Source organism: Salmo salar, chromosome 19 (genome assembly GCF_965601325.2).
Source record: "Salmo salar chromosome 19, fSalSal1, whole genome shotgun sequence".
NCBI classification, from domain to species: domain Eukaryota; kingdom Metazoa; phylum Chordata; class Actinopteri; order Salmoniformes; family Salmonidae; genus Salmo; species Salmo salar.
This window is the reverse complement of record NC_138309.1, coordinates 14,069,363-14,092,500: the sequence shown is the minus strand read 5'-3', so window position 1 is coordinate 14,092,500 and position 23,138 is coordinate 14,069,363. Positions and strand designations below refer to the sequence as shown.

General features: G+C 41.2%; 1 protein-coding gene across 1 annotated transcript in view; it reads right to left on the bottom strand.

Annotated features, from left to right (window-relative positions):
• col11a1a (collagen, type XI, alpha 1a) overlaps nucleotides 1–23,138 on the bottom strand; it is a 94,444-nt gene that overhangs the window by 31,852 nt on the left and 39,454 nt on the right. The window contains 25 exon segments of the mRNA XM_082966038.1: nucleotides 197–241; nucleotides 788–841; nucleotides 1,041–1,085; nucleotides 1,438–1,491; nucleotides 2,926–2,979; nucleotides 3,162–3,269; nucleotides 3,400–3,453; nucleotides 5,153–5,197; nucleotides 5,301–5,354; nucleotides 5,522–5,566; nucleotides 6,753–6,806; nucleotides 7,174–7,218; nucleotides 14,662–14,715; nucleotides 15,675–15,719; nucleotides 15,835–15,888; nucleotides 16,577–16,621; nucleotides 16,722–16,775; nucleotides 18,489–18,542; nucleotides 18,699–18,752; nucleotides 19,168–19,221; nucleotides 20,772–20,825; nucleotides 21,805–21,851; nucleotides 22,520–22,556; nucleotides 22,558–22,608; nucleotides 22,887–22,961. Coding sequence (XP_082822164.1) covers nucleotides 197–241; nucleotides 788–841; nucleotides 1,041–1,085; nucleotides 1,438–1,491; nucleotides 2,926–2,979; nucleotides 3,162–3,269; nucleotides 3,400–3,453; nucleotides 5,153–5,197; nucleotides 5,301–5,354; nucleotides 5,522–5,566; nucleotides 6,753–6,806; nucleotides 7,174–7,218; nucleotides 14,662–14,715; nucleotides 15,675–15,719; nucleotides 15,835–15,888; nucleotides 16,577–16,621; nucleotides 16,722–16,775; nucleotides 18,489–18,542; nucleotides 18,699–18,752; nucleotides 19,168–19,221; nucleotides 20,772–20,825; nucleotides 21,805–21,851; nucleotides 22,520–22,556; nucleotides 22,558–22,608; nucleotides 22,887–22,961 — 1,335 coding nt within the window.

Genomic DNA, 23,138 nt, shown 5'->3' with positions numbered 1-23,138 from the left:
TGTGGTGATCACCACCAGTCCAGGTCAGGCCTCCCACTCTTTACTCCAACCCCACCACTACGTCAGACAGGCAGTCGTCGTTAACTGCTTAACTGCTTCTTACTCCAAGCCATTTCCCATTTCATTATCCATGGATCAGCCCCATACCCCGGCCCATAACCCCTACCCCTCGGAAGCAGTGGCTGATGGGACTTACTCTCTCGCCAGGCGGGCCAGGTGGACCATCATTGCCTGCCGTGCCCTGCAAAACACAACAGACAGAAAATCAGCATCAGATGTTCTACTGCTACCAGACAACACAGTGATCACACAGCATGCATACAGGTATTAGCAGTTACACAGCTACATGTGGATTACCAATGTCATTACCCCTATGGTGTATGGTCTTTCTACGAGTTGTCGAGTGGGACATGTCTTTGAGACCTCTTTGCTGAGGAATGTGATTGTTTTTCTTAAGTGTGTTGTTTTGTAATCTTGCATATTTCTATGATGTGGTATTTGTAACGTGTGTATTTGTAAAGTGTGTATTTGTAACGTGTGTATTTGTAACGTGTGTATTTGTAACGTGTGTATTTGTAACGTGTGTATTTGTAACGTGTGTATTTGTAAAGTGTGTATTTGTAACGTGTGTATTTGTAACGTGTGTATTTGTAACGTGTGTATTTGTAACGTGTGTATTTGTAACGTGTGTATTTGCAGGAAAAGGGCCATCGGTCTCAACGGGACTCCCTGCTAAAATAAAGGTGAAATAAAAAATGGCATAAGAAAAGATGGAGAGGGTAGTTACCTTAGGGCCTGGCTTGCCTGTAGGACCTCTAGCACCCCGACCCCCTCGTGGACCCTGGGATACCGGAGATGACAGACACACAGCTCAGAACACAGACTGATCCAAGATCAGGTAAGACTATACAGTCCAATCCAGTACAGTCTCACACATGTGACAAGAGTTAAGACACACAAATAGAAATGTATTCATTCATTAACTAAATACATCTTTAATTCATTCTCAGTGCTATGTGGTAAAATGGAGGAGAACGTACCGTTGGACCTCTTTGCCCCCTTGGACCGGGTTTGCCCGCCACGCCCTTTTGAAGAACAGAGAAGAAGACATTTATTTAAACAGAAACCAACTCAAGGTCAATCCATTCTAAACTTCCTCAGTAAGTTGTTTTCAAAGTTACTCTCCAGGTCTGTGTAAAAAACTCTGGGTGAAACATGACGTTCTATTCAAGGCTGCGAAGGGAACGGGAGTCACTGAGAACAAACAATAGTTTCAGCATCTTTTTGTTCTCTTCCACATTGATTCTTGGAGGTTGTATTTTATGCAAACTCATCACACAAATGCTTTTGTAATGGGAATCAATGTCCTTTGTGTAGTGTTATGATGCAGTGTGTGTGAGTTCCATACAGAAACAGGGACGGGACTATTTATCTTACCCTGGCTCCTTTCTCTCCGTTGGCCCCTGGGAAGCCCGGGAAGCCACTGGAACCCTGCGGATCAACAAGGCAGGAAGGAGAGGAATCAGGATATCCATGGTAATAAGTAATGGTTTGAGAAGGTTTTGCTTTCACTTGTTGTTGTTGACTGTCAACCTCTATTATTTTGTGAGAGACAGAGAGCTGCACCAGGCGTTGACGCTGTACCCAGCACCGTGCCGTGGGAAAACAGACGACACAGAGGAACAATCACAAGCTCATCACTATCAGAATAATACGCTAAAAACACGTCGCATATGGCGAACAGGAAATATTATACGACAATGTGACAAGACACACGCATGCACGCACACACACACACACTTCCTTTGTCTGCGAAGACTTCAAAAATCGTGATGACTTTGTACAGATCCTTTGTGAAAACATCTAATTTAACAGATCAGAGGAGGGGGAACATGGAACAGACACCAAACAAAAACAAAAGAAAACCATTGACTTGCGGTAGACAACAAGTTAAAAAAAAAACAGACGATCACTTAATATGAAGACAGTCTGGTTTCTAATCGTGGTGTTTTGTTGTGTATGTGCGATTCAAAATCATCTTACCCTTGTACTTCAGTCCTGGTATTCGTCAAAGTATTCAAACATGACATCAACACAATGGTTTCCTCTTCCATTTCAAAGCTGTAGCTATACTGTTTTCTAGGCCCCATTTCACAAAGTCATGATGCGATCTGAAGCTCAACATAATGCAATGGAAATAGATGGGGCCAAACATTCAGAGTTTGATGGACTACCAACCTCTCACTATATAACTGCCATATCTCTAAATCCAGTGGCCGTGCTTTCAGACGCCCATGGCATCACTTCAACAGTTCACTTTATAAAAATACTACTTTTGGCAGATCTCAGGCATAAATTAGCCCTACAGTCTATTAGATACCATCTCACGGAATGCCACATAATCTTCCAGCATAATGTTTGTAATCTTTTAATCCATATTACCAGTGGATTATTGAACAGCAGATTGCTGGATGTGATGGGTAAGGAATAAGAAGAAGGACATTTATTCCCTGTTAGGGGATATGTTATGATGCTGGCGGCCAAATCTATCTACCTGTGTTTGAGTTGTACATAACTGTAAGTCTCAGGGTTACAAGAGGGACATTGCCCATCATCTAGGTCTCTGAGGACACAACATGGCTTCTTAGTATCTGTTTCTAATATGAATCCTGTGTGAAAGCAGTATCTACAGTACCTCCATCTTGGATCATTATTACCTATTGAAAGACAGATCTGTCAATGAGCCAAATCTGGTAAAATGTCCCTGGATGTTGTTTAGTGAACAACCATGTCTGTTTAACATCAGGTTACTCCTTCCTAACTGTGTGGTGGGTCATGTGCTGGATATTGGTGGATGTTGTTCACTTAAGTTGTCCCCACACAGAGAAGTCCTCACAGGCATCACCGTGGTGATTGTTTACGTACCTTTGGACCTTGTCGTCCTGGGTAGCCGGGTAATCCTGGAACACCCAGTTTTCCCTGAAGACAACAGAAAAGTCTCGCTGAGGCAACATAAACTAGTATTTGAACAAGCACACTGTATTGGTAAACAGTTGTACTAGCTCAAAATGAATGTAGGTATTTCCACAGGCTTCGGGGATATGCTACTATCAACAGCTTAACCTTACAAGAAAAAGAGAAGGTGTGAGTGAAGATGTTACCTTTTCTCCAGCAGCACCCATGGGGCCAGACTCTCCGTTGGGCCCTGCTCGGCCCTTGGGGCCCTCGGGTCCGTCCTCACCGCGGGGCCCAAGCACACCGAGCTCACCCTGAACAAACCCAACACACACCAGGTAAGGTATTGTACCATCACTGTGGTCTATGGTGTATAGTGTACCATACACATACACATACAATTATGGGTGAATCAGTATCTGCACATATGAGTCGTCAACTCACCCTGTCACCTTTGAGACCCATGTCCCCCTTGAACCCAGGGAAACCGTCCTCACCCTAAAATAAGAGAGAAAAATATGAACAGGGTTACTTGGGTTAAGTTGATTTGTAGGAAACTGAATGTTGCTGTTGTTTTTCACCGTGTGTAAGATATCAGTGGGATTCAGTATGCCCTGAGCTTGTACCAGCATTATTCAATTCAAATTATTTCAATGGTACAGTATCTGTGGACACTTATTTATACTTGTTGTTAAATACTTGTTGTTTTAATTGAAAATAGTCAATCTAAATGGATACGGCCTAAGCTATAAATAGAGAACCTCTTCTGCTTCACATGTGCCGCCTCTCTGTATGCAGCGCAGACTACTGCCATCTGGTGGCCAAAGAGGAGAATCTTATTGCATGTGCATTGTTTCAAGTTTCAGATTCAAATGTTAATGTCAAATGCACAAGCATAGCTCTAACCCCAACAATGTAGTCATCGATAACAATGTAATACACAAAATAACAAGGTAGAACAAAAACACACGAGATATAAAAATAAGAAATAAGAAGAACACTATATAGTAAGTAAGCATACTACAGGGTCAGGGTAACTGGAGCGCTAGAAACACTTCTCTTTTATTAGAACGGTCCTATAGGGAGCTAATGCATTACAAAAACATTGTGGACAAGCAAACACACAGTAGAAATATCTATCACTCAAATATTTAAGTGGAGAATATATGATGCTGTAAAATACATGTTGTTGAAGTATAGTGTAGGCTACTTCAGACAATATTTGGCTGCTGTACAATGTACACTTGTTAACTCCCTGCACACACTGTAAAAGTTTCGCCTTAGATCAAATTCTTATTGTATCAATTCATGGCAGTCATGAAATAGTTAACAAGAGAATAAGAAAACCTTTCTCAGTCTCTCTCATCTTTCACTCTGTGTTCTTTGTCTCTCACTGTCTATTATTCTCTGTAGCTCCCTGAGACCCTGTGTGCAGTCTGTCACTTGTCTGTGTCTTTTCTCATCCTAATACATAATGCAGTGTGTGTGTGTGTGTGTGTGTGTGTGTGTGTGTGTGTGTGTGTGTGTGTGTGTGTGTGGTGTGTGTGTGTGTGTGTGTGTGTGTGTGTGTGTGGTTTCAGGGTAGTTTCACGACAAGCCCTCACCTCCTGAATGGGGGCATTCATTTTCTATTCAGAACAAACAATACCTTCCTTCCTCAAGGTTTTGGGATTACATTAAAACCTAACTTTAACATAAATTAACATAAAACTTAAACATAAATTATTCAGTAATAACACTGACATCCATGGTGTTACTGATGTAAAAACAACATTAATATTAGATCTGTGTCATGCTCTTGGTCTTGAATTAGTATAATATAAATTGGGGCAGTGTGGACATTTTGGACCGCATAAGGACTTTGTGACTGAACATTGTGACAGAACTTTGAGTTTAACTCATTGGACGGATGGAAAGTCCTAGTAATCACAACATGGACTTCTTTGCGGTGGCAGGTAGCCCAGTGGTTAGAGCGTTGGACTAGTAACCGAAAAGTAGCAAAATCAAATCCCTGAGCTGACAAGGTAAAAATCTGTCGTTCTGCCCCTGAACAAGGCAGTTAACCCACTGTTCCTAGGCCGTCATTGAAAATAAGAATTTGTTCTTAACTGACTTGCCTAGTTAAATAAAGCTAAAATAAAAAATTAATTACACACAATGGCAGAGATATGAAGAATCAAATTAGGAGAAGCTTTACCTTCTCTCCCTTTCCACCCTTCAGTCCACGAACACCGTCAGCACCCTAGTAGACAGACAGGAAACAGACCACAGTTATCAACCCAACACAAACTGTACCACCATGAGGATGTTTCTGAACGTCACCTTGGCGAGCTCCACCACCGTACCTTGACACCACGAGGACCAGGATAACCAATAGGACCCTGGGGACCTGACTGGCCCTGGAGGAGGACAAAGACATAGAGAACAATTTCTCCATTAGTCTCTCAACACGAGACATGGCATAAATCGTTTCAAATACTCTCTTTTTGTTTCATATCAATCAATCAGCCCATCAATCAGTCAATCAACCATATGCTACTAAAATGTACATGTTAATTGTACTTACTAAAGCTCCCTTCTCACCAGGTGGGCCCTCTTTACCAGGATGACCCTGTAAGAGAAGAACGAACACAAATGACTTAGATACAGTACTTCAATCTCGTATGGATGCGACCTCTAAGTTGGTAGCTCAAGCAATGTACACCAAAGTTTGATTCTACGGAATAGCTCAGTGCATCAGAAAGTTCTAGAAGGCCTCAGTGTTAGTGTATGACAGCGGCCTGCCTGCCTGGTCGTGGCGGTGGTGGTTGTGTGAACTGATGAGTGACGGAAGCTTTAACAGTCTTCGGTCTAGGCTCAGTCTTACTGTCTGACTGTTTACTTTACACCAGTCAGACCTTTTACTTGCACACCTGGCACTGATTAAACACGTCGGAGTGCAGAAGGCTGTAAATCAGTCGGCTCCCTCTCACCTTCCCAGCCTCTCCCCGATACACACTGTAGCAGATCAGCTAGAGCCAGGCTAACAGACCACTGAGGGAGGGAAATACTAGGACAGGTTGTAAAAAAATGCATTCTGACTTGCCTGATAATAACATGAACTTTTTTTGTGTGAGGGGGAGCCAGGTGTATAACGTGGTGTTATTCTCAATTTATTCTATGTTTTGAAGTATTTATGTGGAAGCAGCAGCCCTCTCTATTGTTCAAGTCAATAAAATATATCATATCACATGGAGTTGGGAACAGTAACAGACAGGATAATTGGTCAATGTTGTGGCTTAATGGATGGTATTTGTAGTGCAAGGGAGAGATGTTTGGGGCACGCTACATTTTACAAGCTGTGCTTTACTTCCTCATTTTGTGTTACAGCACATGAGATCGTTCAACCAATCTAGTTTGTTAGCAAACTAATTATCACGGTCATCATAAATCTCCCTTTAATGACTAAGTGTAAGTCGCTCTGGATAAGAGCATCTGCTAAATAACTCAAATGTCAATGTAAATGTACAAAGGCCCTGGGGCAAGCTAATCCTACTGTATATACTACAGTGTGTGGAATGTCTATCTTCCTCTACTGTATATATGTAGTGGTACCTGTGGGCTGTTATGTTAAAGCAAACGATGGCAGTCAACATTTCATTCCACCATCACAATATAGATCTCGACTAGTTATACTCCTTCTCAACAGTGTGTTGACTGTCACAGGTACTTGTGGCTTGTCTGAGGGCAATGGATGAGTGGGGAAGTAGTGTGAGACTGAGCGAGAGGTGTAAACAGAATGACAGGATAGCACGTACAGGAGGTCCATCTGACCCGGGTAAACCAGCCAACCCCGACCTGCCCTGAGGTCCCTGTAAACAGAGACAGAAGGAGAGAAAAACACAGCATGGGTCAAAGGTCAAAACAATACTTTAACGACCTCCAGGACATAGTCAGTTCACCTCGGAGAAGCACAACATACATCTGAAAATAATTTGGATCTGTTACAGATCAGCTATTAATTCCAATCTTTAACGTTTTGTGTAGACACTAGTGTAAAGGGGGCTAACATTCAGTGCATTGAAAACCCTTCAGTGCAGTACTATGGTTAATAAGCACACTACATTTACATCCAACAGATCACACACTTTTACACGTTGTCTTTTGGGCCACTCACAAACACGGCCCTTTCAGGTCAATTCTGTTGACAGAGGAGTGAAGAGCAGCGCTTCAACTTACTTTTTCACCAGGTGGTCCGATGGGACCTTGAGGACCAGGAAGACCCTGCAGGACAGAAACAGACCGACAGTTTCAGAGTTTGTTGCCATAGCAGCGACACACACACACACACACACACACACACACACACACACACACACACACACACACACACACACACACACACACACACACACACACACACACACACACAGACTAGCTGGGGTCATGGAGGGGGATTGGGGACTCAGAAGAAGTTGCTAACTGACATGCAAGGGTAAGAATGGTGGAACTGTATTCATTCTTGAGCGTGTGCGTGCACGTGTGTGTGTATTTGTGCCCACGTGAGTGTGAAGGTGTGTGTGTGATTGTGTGTGTGTGTTTGTGTGTGGCACAGAGAGTAATCTGAGGCTGTGCTGCAGCTCGGGGAGCTTGCTCCTACAGGTGTGTCTCTCTCGGCAGGCATTCCACAGACATGAATGAGATGCTTTCACCGCTTCCCTCAACCCCCCCAGAAAACCCAGGAAAATATCCCAAGAAAATCTCTCTGTGTGTGCTCTCTTTACCTCCAGGGAAGGGGAGGGGGGGGGGGGGAAGCAGAAGAGGATAGAGGCAGAATTCAACTAATCCCAAAATGTGATGTAAATAATCATCAGAGAGCAGTATATTTCCATAAGCTCCTGATATAATACCTCATTACAGTGAAAACATTATCTAACAAAAAATCGTATTTTTTTTAGACATTACACACAAATAAAAACTAATGACTAATGTGGGTACTGAGAGTCAATAGCAACATCAACCTTTTTTTGTACATGTACGTTTATATGTATATATTTGGTCTGTGAAGACTGTGATATTGTCTGTAATGTCAGTGACACTATTGTCTGTAATGTCTGTGACACTATTGTCTGTAATGTCTGTGACACTATTGTCTGTAATGTCTGTGACATTATTGTCTGTAATGTCTGTGACACTATTGTCTGTAATGTCTGTGACACTATTGTCTGTAATGTCTGTGACATTATTGTCTGTAATGTCTGTGACAGTATTGTCTGTAATGTCTGTGACACTATTGTCTGTAATGTCTGTGACACTATTGTCTGTAATGTCTGTGACACTGTTGTCTGTAATGTCAGTGACACTATTGTCTGTAATGTCAGTGACACTATTGTCTGTAATGTCTGTGACACTATTGTCTGTAATGTCTGTGACACTATTGTCTGTAATGTCAGTGACACTATTGTCTGTAATGTCTGTGACACTATTGTCTGTAATGTCTGTGACACTATTGTCTGTAATGTCAGTGACACTATTGTCTGTAATGTCTGTGACACTATTGTCTGTAATGTCTGTGACACTATTGTCTGTAATGTCTGTGACACTATTGTCTGTAATGTCTGTAATGTCTGTAATGTCTGTAATGTCTGGGATATTATCATGTCTGTAATGTCTGGGATACTATCATGTCTGTAATGTCTGGGACACTATCATGTCTGTAATATCTGGGATACTATCATGTCTGTAATGTCTGTAATGTCTGTAATGTCTGTAATGTCTGGGATACTATCATGTCTGTAATGTCTGTAATGTCTGGGATACTATCATGTCTGTAGTGTCTGTAATGTCTGGGAAACTATCATGTCTGTAATGTCTGTAATGTCTGGGATACTATCATGTCTGTAATGTCTGGGATACTATCATGTCTGTAATATCTGGGATACTATCATGACTGTAATGTCTGTAATGTCTGGGATACTATCATGTCTGGGATATTATCATGTCTGTAATGTCTGTAATGTCTGTAATATCTGGGATATTATCATGTCTGTAATGTCTGTAATGTCCGGGATACTATCATGTCTGTAATGTCTGTAATGTCTGTAATATCTGGGATATTATCATGTCTGTAATGTCTGGGATACTATCATGTCTGTAATGTCTGGGATACTATCATGTCTGTAATGTCTGGGATACTATCATGTCTGTAATGTCTGTAATGTCCGGGATACTATCATGTCTGTAATGTCTGGGATACTATCATGTCTGTAATGTCTGGGATACTATCATGTCTGTAATGTCTGGGATACTATCATGTCTGTAATGTCTGGGATACTATCATGTCTGTAATGTCTGTAATGTCCGGGATACTATCATGTCTGTAATGTCTGGGATACTATCATGTCTGTAATATTAGGGATAATATCATGTCTGTACTGTCTGTAATGTTGATAATATTAGGGATACTATCATGTCTGTAATGTCTGTAATGTCTGTAATGTCTGTAATGTCTGGGATACTATCATGTCTGTAATATTAGGGATAATATCATGTCTGTAATGTCTGTAATGTCTGGGATACTATCATGTCTGTAATGTCTGTAATATTAGGGATACTATCATGTCTGTAATGTCTGTAATGTCTGTAATGTCTGGGATACTATCATGTCTGTAATGTCTGTAATATTAGGGATACTATCATGTCTGTAATGTCTGTAATGTCTGGGATGCTATCATGTCTGTATTGTCTGTAATGTCTGTAATGTCTGTACTGCCTGGGATACTATCATGTCTGTAATGTCTGTAATGTCTGTAATGTCTGTATTGTCTGTAATGTCTGGGATATTATCATGTCTGTAATGTATGTAATATTAGGGATACTATCATGTCTGTAATGTCTGTAATATTAGGGATACTATCATGTCTGTAATGTCTGTAATGTCTGGGATGCTATCATGTCTGTATTGTCTGTAATGTCTGTAATGTCTGTAATGTCTGTATTGTCTGTAATATCTGGGATACTATCATGTCTGTAATGTCTGTAATGTCTGGGATGCTATCATGTCTGTATTGTCTGTAATGTCTGTAATGTCTGGGCTACTATCATGTCTGTAATGTCTGTAATGTCTGGGATACTATCCTGTCTGTAATGTATGTAATATTAGGGATACTATCATGTCTGTATTGTCTGTAATGTCTGTAATGTCTGGGATACTATCATGTCTGTAATGTCTGGGATACTATCATGTCTGTAATGTATGTAATATTAGGGATACTATCATGTCTGTAATGTCTGGGATACTATCATGTCTGTAATGTCTGTAATGTCTGGGATACTATCATGTCTGTAATGTCTGTAATGTCTGGGATACTATCATGTCTGTAATGTCTGTAATGTCTGGGATACTATCATGTCTGTAATGTCTGTAATGTCTGGGATACTATCATGTCTGTAATGTCTGGGATACTATCATGTCTGTAATGTCTGGGATACTATCATGTCTGTAATGTCTGTAAAGTCTGGGATATTATCATGTCTGTAATGTCTGTAATGTCTGGGATACTATCATGTCTGTAATGTCTGTAATATCTGCGATACTATCATGTCTGTAATGTCTGGGATATTATCTTGTCTGTAATGTCTGTAATGTCTGTAATGTCTGTAATGTCTGTATTGTCTGTAATGTCTGGGATACTATCATGTCTGTAATGTATGTAATGTCTGGGATACTATCATGTCTGTAGTATCTGGGATATTATCATGTCTGTATTGTCTGTAATGTCTGGGATACTATCATGTCTGTATTGTCTGTAATGTCTGGGATACTATCATGTCTGTATTGTCTGTAATGTCTGGGATACTATCATGTCTGTAATGTCTGTAATGTCTGGGATACTATCATGTCTGTAGTATCTGGGATATTATCATGTCTGTAATGTCTGGGATACTATCATGTCTGTAATATCTGGGATATTATCATGTCTGTAATGTCTGTAATGTCTGTAATGTCTGGGATACTATCATGTCTAATGTCTGTAATGTCTGGGATACTATCATGTCTGTAATGTATGTAATATTAGGGATACTATCATGTCTGTAATGTCTGTAATGTCTGGGATGCTATCATGTCTGTATTGTATGTAATGTCTGTAATGTCTGGGATACTATCATGTCTGTAATGTCTGTAATGTCTGGGATACTATCATGTCTGTAATGTCTGAGATACTATCATGTCTGTAATGTCTGGGATACTATCATGTCTGTAATGTCTGTAATGTCTGGGATACTATCATGTCTGTAATGTCTGTAATGTCTGGGATACTATCATGTCTGTAATGTCTGAGATACTATCATGTCTGTAATGTCTGGGATACTATCATGTCTGTAATGTCTGTAATGTCTGGGATACTATCATGTCTGTAATGTATGTAATATTAGGGATACTATCATGTCTGTAATGTCTGTAATGTCTGGGATACTATCATGTCTGTAATGTCTGTAATGTCTGGGATACTATCATGTCTGTAATGTCTGGGATATTATCATGTCTGTAATGTCTGGGTTATTATCATGTCTGTAATGTCTGGGATACTATCATGTCTGTAATGTCTGGGATACTATCATGTCTGTAATGTCTGGGATACTATCATGTCTGTAATGTCTGGGATATTATTATGTCTGTAATGTCTGGGATACTATCATGTCTGTAATGTCTGGGATACTATCATGTCTGTAATTTCTGGGATACTATCATGTCTGTAATGTCTGGGATACTATCATGTCTGTAATGTCTGTAATGTCTGTAAAGTCTGGGATATTATCATGTCTGTAATGTCTGGGATACTATCATGTCTGTAATGTCTGGGATACTATCATGTCTGTAATGTCTGGGATACTATCATGTCTGTAATGTCTGTAAAGTCTGGGATATTATCATGTCTGTAATGTCTGGGATACTATCATGTCTCTTATGTCTGGGTTGCTATCATGTCTGTAATGTCTGTAATGTCTGGGATACTATCATGTCTGTAATGTCTGTAATGTCTGGGATACTATCATGTCTGTAATGTCTGTAATGTCTGAGATACTATCATGTCTGTAATGTCTGGGATACTATCATGTCTGTAATGTCTGTAATGTCTGGGATACTATCATGTCTGTAATGCATGTAATATTAGGGATACTATCATGTCTGTAATGTCTGTAATGTCTGGGATACTATCATGTCTGTAATGTCTGTAATGTCTGGGATACTATCATGTCTGTAATGTCTGTAATGTCTGGGATATTATCATGTCTGTAATGTCTGGGATACTATCATGTCTGTAATGTCTGTAATGTCTGGGATATTATCATGTCTGTAATGTCTGGGTTATTATCATGTCTGTAATGTCTGGGTTATTATCATGTCTGTAATGTCTGGGATACTATCATGTCTGTAATGTCTGGGATACTATCATGTCTGTAATGTCTGGGATACTATCATGTCTGTAATGTCTGGGATATTATTATGTCTGTAATGTCTGGGATACTATCATGTCTGTAATGTCTGGGATACTATCATGTCTGTAATTTCTGGGATACTATCATGTCTGTAATGTCTGGGATACTATCATGTCTGTAATGTCTGTAATGTCTGTAATGTCTGGGATATTATCATGTCTGTAATGTCTGGGATACTATCATGTCTGTAATGTCTGGGATACTATCATGTCTGTAATGTCTGGGATACTATCATGTCTGTAATGTCTGTAAAGTCTGGGATATTATCATGTCTGTAATGTCTGGGATACTATCATGTCTCTTATGTCTGGGTTGCTATCATGTCTGTAATGTCTGTAATGTCTGGGATACTATCATGTCTGTAATGTCTGTAATGTCTGGGATACTATCATGTCTGTAATGTCTGTAATATCTGGGATACTATCATGTCTGTAATGTCTGGGATATTATCTTGTCTGTAATGTCTGTAATGTCTGTAATGTCTGTAATGTCTGTATTGTCTGTAATGTCTGGAATACTATCATGTCTGTAATGTCTGTAATGTCTGGGATACTGTCATGTCTGTAATGTCTGGGATACTATCATGTCTGTATTGTCTGTAATGTCTGGGATACTATCATGTCTGTAATGTCTGTAATGTCTGGGATACTATCATGTCTGTAATATCTGGGATACTATCATGTCTGTAATGTCTGGGATACTATCATGTCTGTAATGTCTGTAAAATCTGGGATATTATCATGTCTGTAATGTCTGGGATACTATCATGTCTCTTATGTCTGGGTTGCTATCATGTCTGTAATGTCTGTAATGTCTGGGATACTATCATGTCTGTAATGTCTGTAATGTCTGGGATACTATCATGTCTGTAATGTCTGTAATATCTGGGATACTATCATGTCTGTAATGTCTGGGATATTATCTTGTCTGTAATGTCTGTAATGTCTGTAATGTCTGTAATGTCTGTATTGTCTGTAATGTCTGGGATACTATCATGTCTGTAATGTCTGTAATGTCTGGGATACTATCATGTCTGTAATGTCTGGGATACTATCATGTCTGTATTGTCTGTAATGTCTGGGATACTATCATGTCTGTAATGTCTGTAATGTCTGGGATACTATCATGTCTGTAATATCTGGGATACTATCATGTCTGTAATGTCTGGGATACTATCATGTCTGTAATGTCTGGGATATTATCATGTCTGTAATGTCTGGGATACTATCATGTCTGTAATGTCTGGGATACTATCATGTCTGTAATGTCTGTAAAGTCTGCGATATTATCATGTCTGTAATGTCTGGGATACTATCATGTCTGTAATGTCTGTAATGTCTGTAATGTCTGGGATACTATCATGTCTGTAATGTCTGTAATGTCTGGCATACTATCATGTCTGTAATGTCTGTAATGTCTGGGATACTATCATGTCTGTAATGTCTGTAATATCTGGGATACTATCATGTCTGTAATGTCTGTAATGTCTGGGATACTATCATGTCTGTAATGTCTGGGATATTATCTTGTCTGTAATATCTGTAATGTCTGTAATGTCTGTAATGTCTGTATTGTCTGTAATGTCTGGGATACTATCATGTCTGTATTGTCTGTAATGTCTGGGATACTATCATGTCTGTAATGTCTGGGATACTATCATGTCTGTAATGTCTGGGATACTATCATGTCTGTAGTATCTGGGATATTATCATGTCTATAATGTCTGTAATGTCTGGGATACTATCATGTCTGTAATATCTGGGATATTATCATGTCTGTAATGTCTGTAATGTCTGTAATGTCTGGGATACTATCATGTCTAATGTCTGTAATGTCTGGGATACTATCATGTCTAATGTCTGTAATGTCTGGGATACTATCATGTCTGTAATGTCTGGGATACTATCATGTCTAATGTCTGTAATGTCTGGGATACTATCATGTCTGTAATGTCTGTAATGTCTGGGATACTATCATGTCTGTAATGTCTGGGCTATTATTATGTCTGTAATGTCTGGGATACTATCATGTCTAATGTCTGTAATGTCTGGGATACTATCATGTCTGTAATGTCTGTAATGTCTGGGATACTGTCATGTCTGTAGTGTCTGTAATGTCTGGGATACTATCATGTCTGTAATGTCTGGGATACTGTCATGTCTGTAGTGTCTGTAATGTCTGGGATACTATCATGTCTGTAATGTCTGTAATATCTGGGATACTCACTTGTGTCCCTGGGATCCCCTGCTGACCCGGAGGTCCTGGCTCTCCTTGAGGTCCCTAAACAAAGACAGATACGATCAATCTCACATGACAATGAGCTAACAGCAGAGCAGGACACCGCAGTCATTATGTGAAGTAACCGGTGCCCCTGCACGTTGACTCTGTATCTGTACATCCTGTATATAGCCTCGCTACTGTTATTTTACTGCTGCTCTTTAATTATTTGTTACTTTTATTTTTATTTCTTGCTTCTACATTTTTTATTTAACACTTAAGGTCTACACCTGTTGTATTCGGCGCGTGTGACAAAAAAACAATTTGATTTGAAGTATATTTGTATATTTTACTAAGACGATGGACACGTTTGAGGAGATGTTTGAGGGTCTACTCTCAATACATTTGGGACTGAAGAAAAATCAATCAATCAATCAATCAATCAATCAAATTGATTTATAAAGCCCAGTTTACATCAGCCGGAGCCACAAAGAGAAATAGTTGACCTTGGAAAGAACTGTTGTATACACTGAAGAAACTGATATTTCTGGACCAAACAAACAACTGCAACGTGCAGTCTGTTGCTACTCTGAACTGTAGGATTGCTGTTGTTGAAGTTCGTCCTAAGCACTGATTTAGGACCAGATTACCTTTCCCAAATCCTATCATTAACCATTAGAAGGTTACCTTGCAAAACTGACCTAGATCAGTGCTTAGGGGCAATATCAGCCAACTCCGATGTGCTACAGGGAGAGGCCCCAGCGGGCAGTCATTTTGAAACACATAGAGAGGTCATTGCTCACAAACACACAGTTTGACCATTGACCTCTACAGCTGTGAAGTTTAAAATAGCGTTAGAACCTAGCCCAAACAACCTATCCTAAACACTGACACACTCCTCTCTGGTGACAAACAATGTATTGGTCAGGCTTATACAAACACTATATAAACCAGTTCTGGTTCCATCAGAGTGGGTGTTTTAGTTTAGCATCTGTGTGAGATAACATTATGAGTGTTCATACCATGTTTCCTTTTGGACCGTGTGGCCCGTCCACTCCAGCTACACCCTGTGGGAACACAAATATTCAGATGAGTAGGAACTTCTTATTCAATGTTGTAACATACAGGAGATACCACAGTGATAACTCTATCATAGGAAAGTATGTGTTAAGTACTACTTACAGGCTGTCCAGTGGGACCGGGTGGACCGCGGGGCCCAAGCAGACCTCTAGGACCCTAGAGAGAGAGAGAGAGAGAGAGAGAGAGAGAGAGAGAGAGAGAGAGAGAGAAAAAAAAGAAGAGTTTCAGGATCAAAGGATCAAAGATGGTGGATAAATGAAAATAGTCCACGCAAGCCGTTTACCATTGTAAAAAATATTCAATGTTCCTGTCTGGGGGCATTCCCTCTTTCACGTGAGCATGCTTTCCCCCGTGAACTCACGGTTCCTTCATAATAATACTGTATCTGGAATGATCAAGTGAGATAGAGAACCGCTGCCTATGGTCTACCTATTGTCCCTTCTCCACTTGCCTCACTAGTTCCACCCCGCCTAGACCAGATAACATTTGCATTTGAGATGTCTCAGTCTGGGGCACCCAATAAGTAGACCAGAGTGCCCCCCCCCCCTCACCCGATCAGAAAAAATTAGTGAGTGGGATGTCTCGCTTTATCTACTGTCTCTGGGTCTCAGAAAACAATGTTTAAGTCATCTGTAGAACAAATGCCCAATTAAGAAACCCTGCCCCCAATGGACTAATATGAATCATACATGAAATAACTGATACAGAAGTAGTCGTGCTGTCAACCAGAGGAGATAGTAGGTCATAACAGGGTGGTTGAATACTTATATTACTCCAATACCGTTGTTACACTGTAGGGCCCTATTTATCAAACCTAATAGCAATTCAGTGGACGCTCTCTTACGCTCTCTCCAGCCAATCCCCTTGGCCCGATCTCTCCATCCTCGCCCTGCACAGAGAGAAAAAACAGTTTGTTTACACAGTAAGGACGGAGGGATGTAAATGAAGAAGGGGAGTGGGATAATGATGAAGGGGTAGAGGATACTCACTCTCTGTCCATCCTCTCCAGGGGCTCCAGGTGGTCCCAGTGGTCCTGTCTCCCCCTATGGGAGAGGGGGATATAGAGGGGGAGAGAGAGAGAGAGAGATGTGTGTTATTATTATAAAAGAGGATTGGGCCAGGCCAGCTGTAGACTTGAAGCCACTCACAACCTCTATTTACGTCAAACTGGCTGGCTGACTGACTCTGTTGTTACCTTGATGTTACCAAGGACAGGATTAGGATCTGCATGCCCCGGCTGGAAATATCTGAGGCCTCCTAATATCTGTCTCAGTCTCTGTCCCTTCTCTCTGTTTCTCTACCTCCCTGCAGCCCAAGCTCCTATTTAGCCTGGTGGGGGACTTACATTTACATTTTAGTCATTTAGCAGATGCTCTTATCCAGAGCGACTTACAGTAGTGAATGCATACATTTCATACATTTTTTTTTCTCCGTACTGGTCCCCCGTGGGAAACGAACCCACAACCCTGGCATTGCAAACACCATGCTCTACCAACTGAGCCACACAGGACCACTTGTGCAGCTTGCCTCTTCTAAGGGCCCTCCAAGCAGACCGTACAGAACAGGACTGGCACTGGGAGTTCTGTATATGCATGTGTATGATCGTAGCATGACCAAGATCTTCAACATGCTGCCTGGCTATGTGTCTGGTGAGTAACTCTATGGAAGAGATCGATATAAGAGGATCAATGTGTCCAAGCTATTGGTCCAACTGTAAGTCTAAATAATGCTAACTTTATTTAGTTCATTTTAAATGACCACTTCAAAGCCATTCAGATTAGCTCTACAATAACACAATAATATATATAACTCAGCATTTCATTTTCTGAATGAAGGACTTAGCTGATTGTATAATATTGCACACATAAAAACTCACGACAGCTTATTCAGTAGTAACACCCACAAGCTGATGTCGCCAAAAATGTCAGACATTTTATAACTTCCAAAACCCTTGGTATTTCCAAAATCCCCTGTTCAGAGCCTAATAGCGTTGGCATTTTCTTTTAAGCCAATTTGGTTTTATCAAATAGGGCAACAGTGTTTTTACCCATAAGCCTATAAACGTCCAAGGCCATTTGTTTCTCAGACCAACACTAGCCTATTGTTCAATGATATTCATCCAGTATGTATCCCCTTGATTACCTGCTGTGCTAAATCTCACTGTAATTTACCTCAGGTCCTCTGGAATGAGTGATAATATTAGATGGAAAAGACCAGTGTTTTTGGAACATACTGTATTGCTGGCCATACTACGACCCATATACTCTCTCTTTCACTATTTGTTCAAGCGGGTCGACGGGTTGAAGAGTGAAGGTGACTTTAAATCAGACCCTCAATCTAAGTGAACCAGTATAGGAAGTGGAAGTCATCTTTTGTAGAGGGAGAGAATAGGGGGATTATGATCATTTTGTGTCTGCTTCATGGGTCATTTCCCTGAGATAGTATGCAGGCTCTCAACTACCTAATGTACAGATGTAGGATCTTCATTTGAGCCAGTTTGCTACAGCAGGAAAATAATCCTGCAGCAACAAGACATTTTAATTATTATTTGGATTATAATTAATGGATATTTTTGTAGGAGGTGATACATTTTTCGTAAGGAAAATGTCAAACTTCAAAAGCCTTTTTAAACCTCAAATACAGGAAAGTTCTCCTGTACCAGGGTGATCAAATCAAGATCCTACATCTGTATTCCCATTTAGGAAGAGGTGAACATGCAGGAGCTTGCGACTTTGTGGTGACGTTACTATACTCACCCTGTGTCCCTTCTCACCAGGCAGACCGGGCAGGCCATCAAAGCCTCTGTCACCCTGTGGAGAAACAATGTGACAATGACCACCGAGTCCCAAGATGATACAGACATCATCCTGCATAAGTTTGCAACACAGTATTGTGATCAAAACAGAACAGTCACACTAGAGAAAGTGACTAGAGAAAGTGACTAGTAGAGAGAGGTCCTCGTGTACCTTAGAGCCTGACTCTCCGGGCATTCCTCGGGCGCCATCGGCGCCACCACGACCCTACAAGAGAGAGGGAGAGAGAGAGAGAGAGAGAGAGAGAGATAGGCTAAACATGGAAACATCAAGATCAATCAGGGCATGACATCTACCTGGAAATACAGCTACAGACAATTACGTCATCCACTGCCAGGTTGTCTTTTTTGGTCATTTTAACTGGATTTTAGCACATATCAGGCATCTGTTTTTGATTCATTAGGATAAACCTCTCAGATCTCACACGACACACACAGACACACACACACACACACACACACACACACACACACACACACACACACACACACACACACACACACACACACACACACACACACACACACACACACACACACACACACACACACACACACACACACACACACACACACACACACACACACACAAGCGCCGGATGAGGGTCACTCAGTTCACTTACCCTCTTGCCAGATTTGCCTATTTGTCCTGCAGACCCTTGGACTCCCCTGGGGCCCTGTGAATGACAAGTGATGATAGTCAGTTTTTAGTCAGCTGAGGGAAATGAACTGTATAGGTAGTGAAATGTGTAGGTATAGGTAACTGTAGGTGAGATATTGAGGTATTGGTAACTACAGTGAGGTAATGGTAACTGTAGTGAGGGACTGGTAACTGTAGTGAGGTATGGGTAACTGTAGTGGGGTATGGGTAACTGTAGTGAGGTATTGGTAACTGTAGTGAGGCATGGGTAACTGTATTGTGATATAGGTAATTGTAGAGAGGTATTGGTAACTGTAGTGAGGTATTGGTAACTACAGTAAGGTATTGATAACTGTAGTGAGGTATTGGTAACTGTAGTGAGGTATTGGTAACTGTAGTGAGGTATGGGTAACTGTGGTGAAGTATGGGTAACTGTAGTGAGGTATGGGTAACTGTAGTGAGGTATAGGTAACTGTAGTGAGGTATGGGTAACTGTAGTGAAGTATGGGTAACTGTAGTGAGGTATGGGTAACTGTAGTGAGGTATAGGTAACTGTAGTGAGGTATTGGTAACTGTAGTGAGGCATGGGTAATTGTATTGTGATATAGGTAACTGTAGAGAGGTACTGGTAACTGTAGAGAGGTACTGGTAACTGTAGTGAGGAATGGGTAACTGTAGTGAGGTATGGGTAAATGTAGTGAGGTACTGGTAACTGTAGAGAGGTATTGGTAACTGTAGTGAGGTATTGGTAACTACAGTGAGGTATTGATAACTGTAGTGAGGTATTGGTAACTGTAGTGAGGTATAGGTAACTGTAGTGAGGTATTGGTAACTGTAGTGAGGTATGGGTAAATGTAGTGAGGTATTGGTAAATGTAGAGAGGTACTGGTAACTGTAGTTAGGTATTAGTAACTGTAGTGAGGTATTGGTAACTGTAGTGAGGTATGGGTAACTGTAGAGGGGTACTGGGAACTGTAGTGAGGTATTTGTAACTGTAGTGAATGATAGGTAACTGTATTGAGGTATTGGCAACAGTAGTGAGGTATAGGTTAACTGCAGTGAGGTTTAGGTAACTGTAGAGAGGTACTGGTAGCTGTAGTGAGGTATTGGTAACTGTATTGAGGTATTGGTAACTGTAGTGAGGTATTGGTAACTATATTGAGGTATTGGTAACTACAGTAAGGTATTGATAACTGTATTGAGGTATTGGTAACTGTAGTGAGGTATGGGTAACTGTAGTGAAGTAGGGGTAACTGTAGTGAGGTATTGGTAACTGTAGTGAAGTATGGGTAACTGTAGTGAAGTATGGGTAACTGTAGAGAAGGATGGGTAACTGTAGAGAAGAATGGGTAACTGTAGTGAGGTATTGGTAACTGTATAGAAGGTTGGGTAACTGTAGAGAAGGATGGGTAACTGTAGTGAGGTATTGGTAACTGTAGAGAAGGATGGGTAACTGTAGTGAGGTATTGGTAACTGTAGAGAAGGATGGGTAACTGTAGAGAAGAATGGGTAACTGTAGTGAGGTATAGTGTAGACTATCACTGTGAGTGTGTTAAGTAGTCTACAGGTATATGTTTAACCTCTCACCTGAGGACCAGGGTCTCCACTATCACCTTTAAGTCCAGCAGAACCAGGAACACCCTGAGATAGAGATGGACCAGTGAGAAACACGGACACAAATCTTAAGTCAGTCCTATGGCTTGATCATAACTCCACACAGCCAGTAAGGTGAGTATATGTTTCATACAATGAAACAGCAGATGGCGACATTTAGCTGTTAGTTGATGTTTTTTGCGTTGTTTGAATAGAGGAACTGACATGTATTGTAGAAAAAAAGGAAAAGTTTATTAAACAATGTTACAAAACGATTGAATAGAATTATATCCCAGGCAAAGTAAGAACTCTTTATCTTCATCTGTTTTTAAAAGGATTTAGATAGGATGACTATAAGTGTGTGAGTATCTTTAATCAGGACTAAAGTTGGTTTCATCTTGAACATCTCCATGTGTCAGCTATCTAATCTGCACCAAAAATGTATTATTCAACAGAGATGAATGTATATGACAAAAAAAAAACTTAAAAAATGTGAATTTCCTTTTGGTGCTCTAGAACTTAATTGGGTATTTTTGGGGCATATACTTAAGTCTAAAATTGTGGGGTTCTATTGCAAGGCTAGGTAGAACTTTTAAAGCACCTTACTGGTCTTCGCGACTGAAACATTCCCAACTAGTGATTTAATAATTACAGCCAAGTTTTAAGAACTATCATGGACTTTGTGGTTTTAAAGGGGAAGACCTAAGGTAGACCTATCAAATGAACACAAACAAAGGGAAATGCACTAGAATTATAAAAATAAGCTTCAACCCTCTAATCTTGTTCATGTTTCATCTCTACTCAGGAACCCATATAGCTGGTTAGTAGCTCAGGATGGTAATATGGAGGAAGATAGCTCATAGGGAGGGTGAAAAATAGCGGTGAATTGTGACATAATACTTTGTGGGTTTCTGACAGGGCTGTCGATGACCTGTGTTCACCATTCCTTACATGAGGTGGAAAGACTTAGCAAGAGGGACGTGTTTGGCTGTGTGTGTTATGACGGGTGGAAGAACGGAAAAATTACCACTGGACCGGATCTTCCTGTGAGACCCATTGGACCTGAGGGACCCTCTCATGGCGAGCTGTGGGGTAGACGGCGGGAGGGTGGAGGGGGTGGAGAAGGGAAGGGATGACAAATCACCAGTCAGAGCGAGACACCCTCCATATGTCACAGCGCCCCACAGACATCCTAACATCCTAACTCAAATACTCTCTTATAGCCCACTACTACTCTTCTTCTGTGGTGTCATGGGTCTACCGTAAGTGAAACATGATGACGCAATGGCCTACACTCGTACAAGACCCAATCCTTTTCTTCTCTCTCTCTCTCTCTCTCTCTCTCTCTCTCTCTTTCCTCAGTCACCTGTTGGTCTGTTGGGATGGCCCAATCGTGGGTCATGAACTCCTGTACTATTTTTAAATGCCTCCTGCATCTGTCCAAACAGGCTGTGGTCCTGCATGCAGCCTGCTCAGCACCTCTCTCAGCCCCCCCCCCCCCCCCAGCAAGATAGCTGAAATGCCAAAGAGGTTATCTTTTTAATAAAAAAATTTAATCATTTCACCCCCCCCCCCCACCCCCCCCAAAGGCTACACTGGAGCCGCTTGGCCTCCTTTGGCCCACTTCAGCCCTGGTGCACTGTTTGGCCTGCTTCGGCCCTCATCGGCCTGCTTCGGCCCCCCTTCGGCCTGCTACAGCAATGGCATTCGGCCCTCTTTGGCCAATTACGGCCCTGGTGTACTCACTCTAGCCTGGGAGAGGATGGCCTGGGCTTGGGCCCTCCTGGGCAGACACTACGGGTCCCTTCTCTCCGTCCCCTCCAAAACGGAACTGTCACACAGAGAAACACAGGCCTTACAAAAGACAAATCACAATCATGCTGCGTGTGAACAACAAACATCTAAATATCAATCAAGGACATGGACCAAGAAAGACAACATATGGATCAAGATCAAGCAAGACAATCAATCAATTTCATTTATTTTTGCCCTTTTTACATCAGTAGTTGTCGTAAAGTGCTTTACATTTGCCAATACATTTAAATACTGGTAGACATTAGTGTTTGTTGGATTGTATGTATTAAGCATTATGTCAGGTCTGGTACTTACTGGCAGCATCAGCATGGTACCCGGAGGACCTGGTAAACCGTCGGCTCCTGCCAGACCTGCCCGCCCTGCGGGACCCTTGGAAAAGGAGTCACAGAGAGAAGGTGATAAATCAGAATGAACAACCATCAGGATGGAAAGATGCCATGTTAGAACATGCCCAGAGAGAGAGAGAGAGGGGGGGGGGAGAGAGGGAGGGAGGGAGAGGGAGGGAGAGAGAGAGAGAGAGAGAGAGAGAGAGAGAGAGAGAGAGAG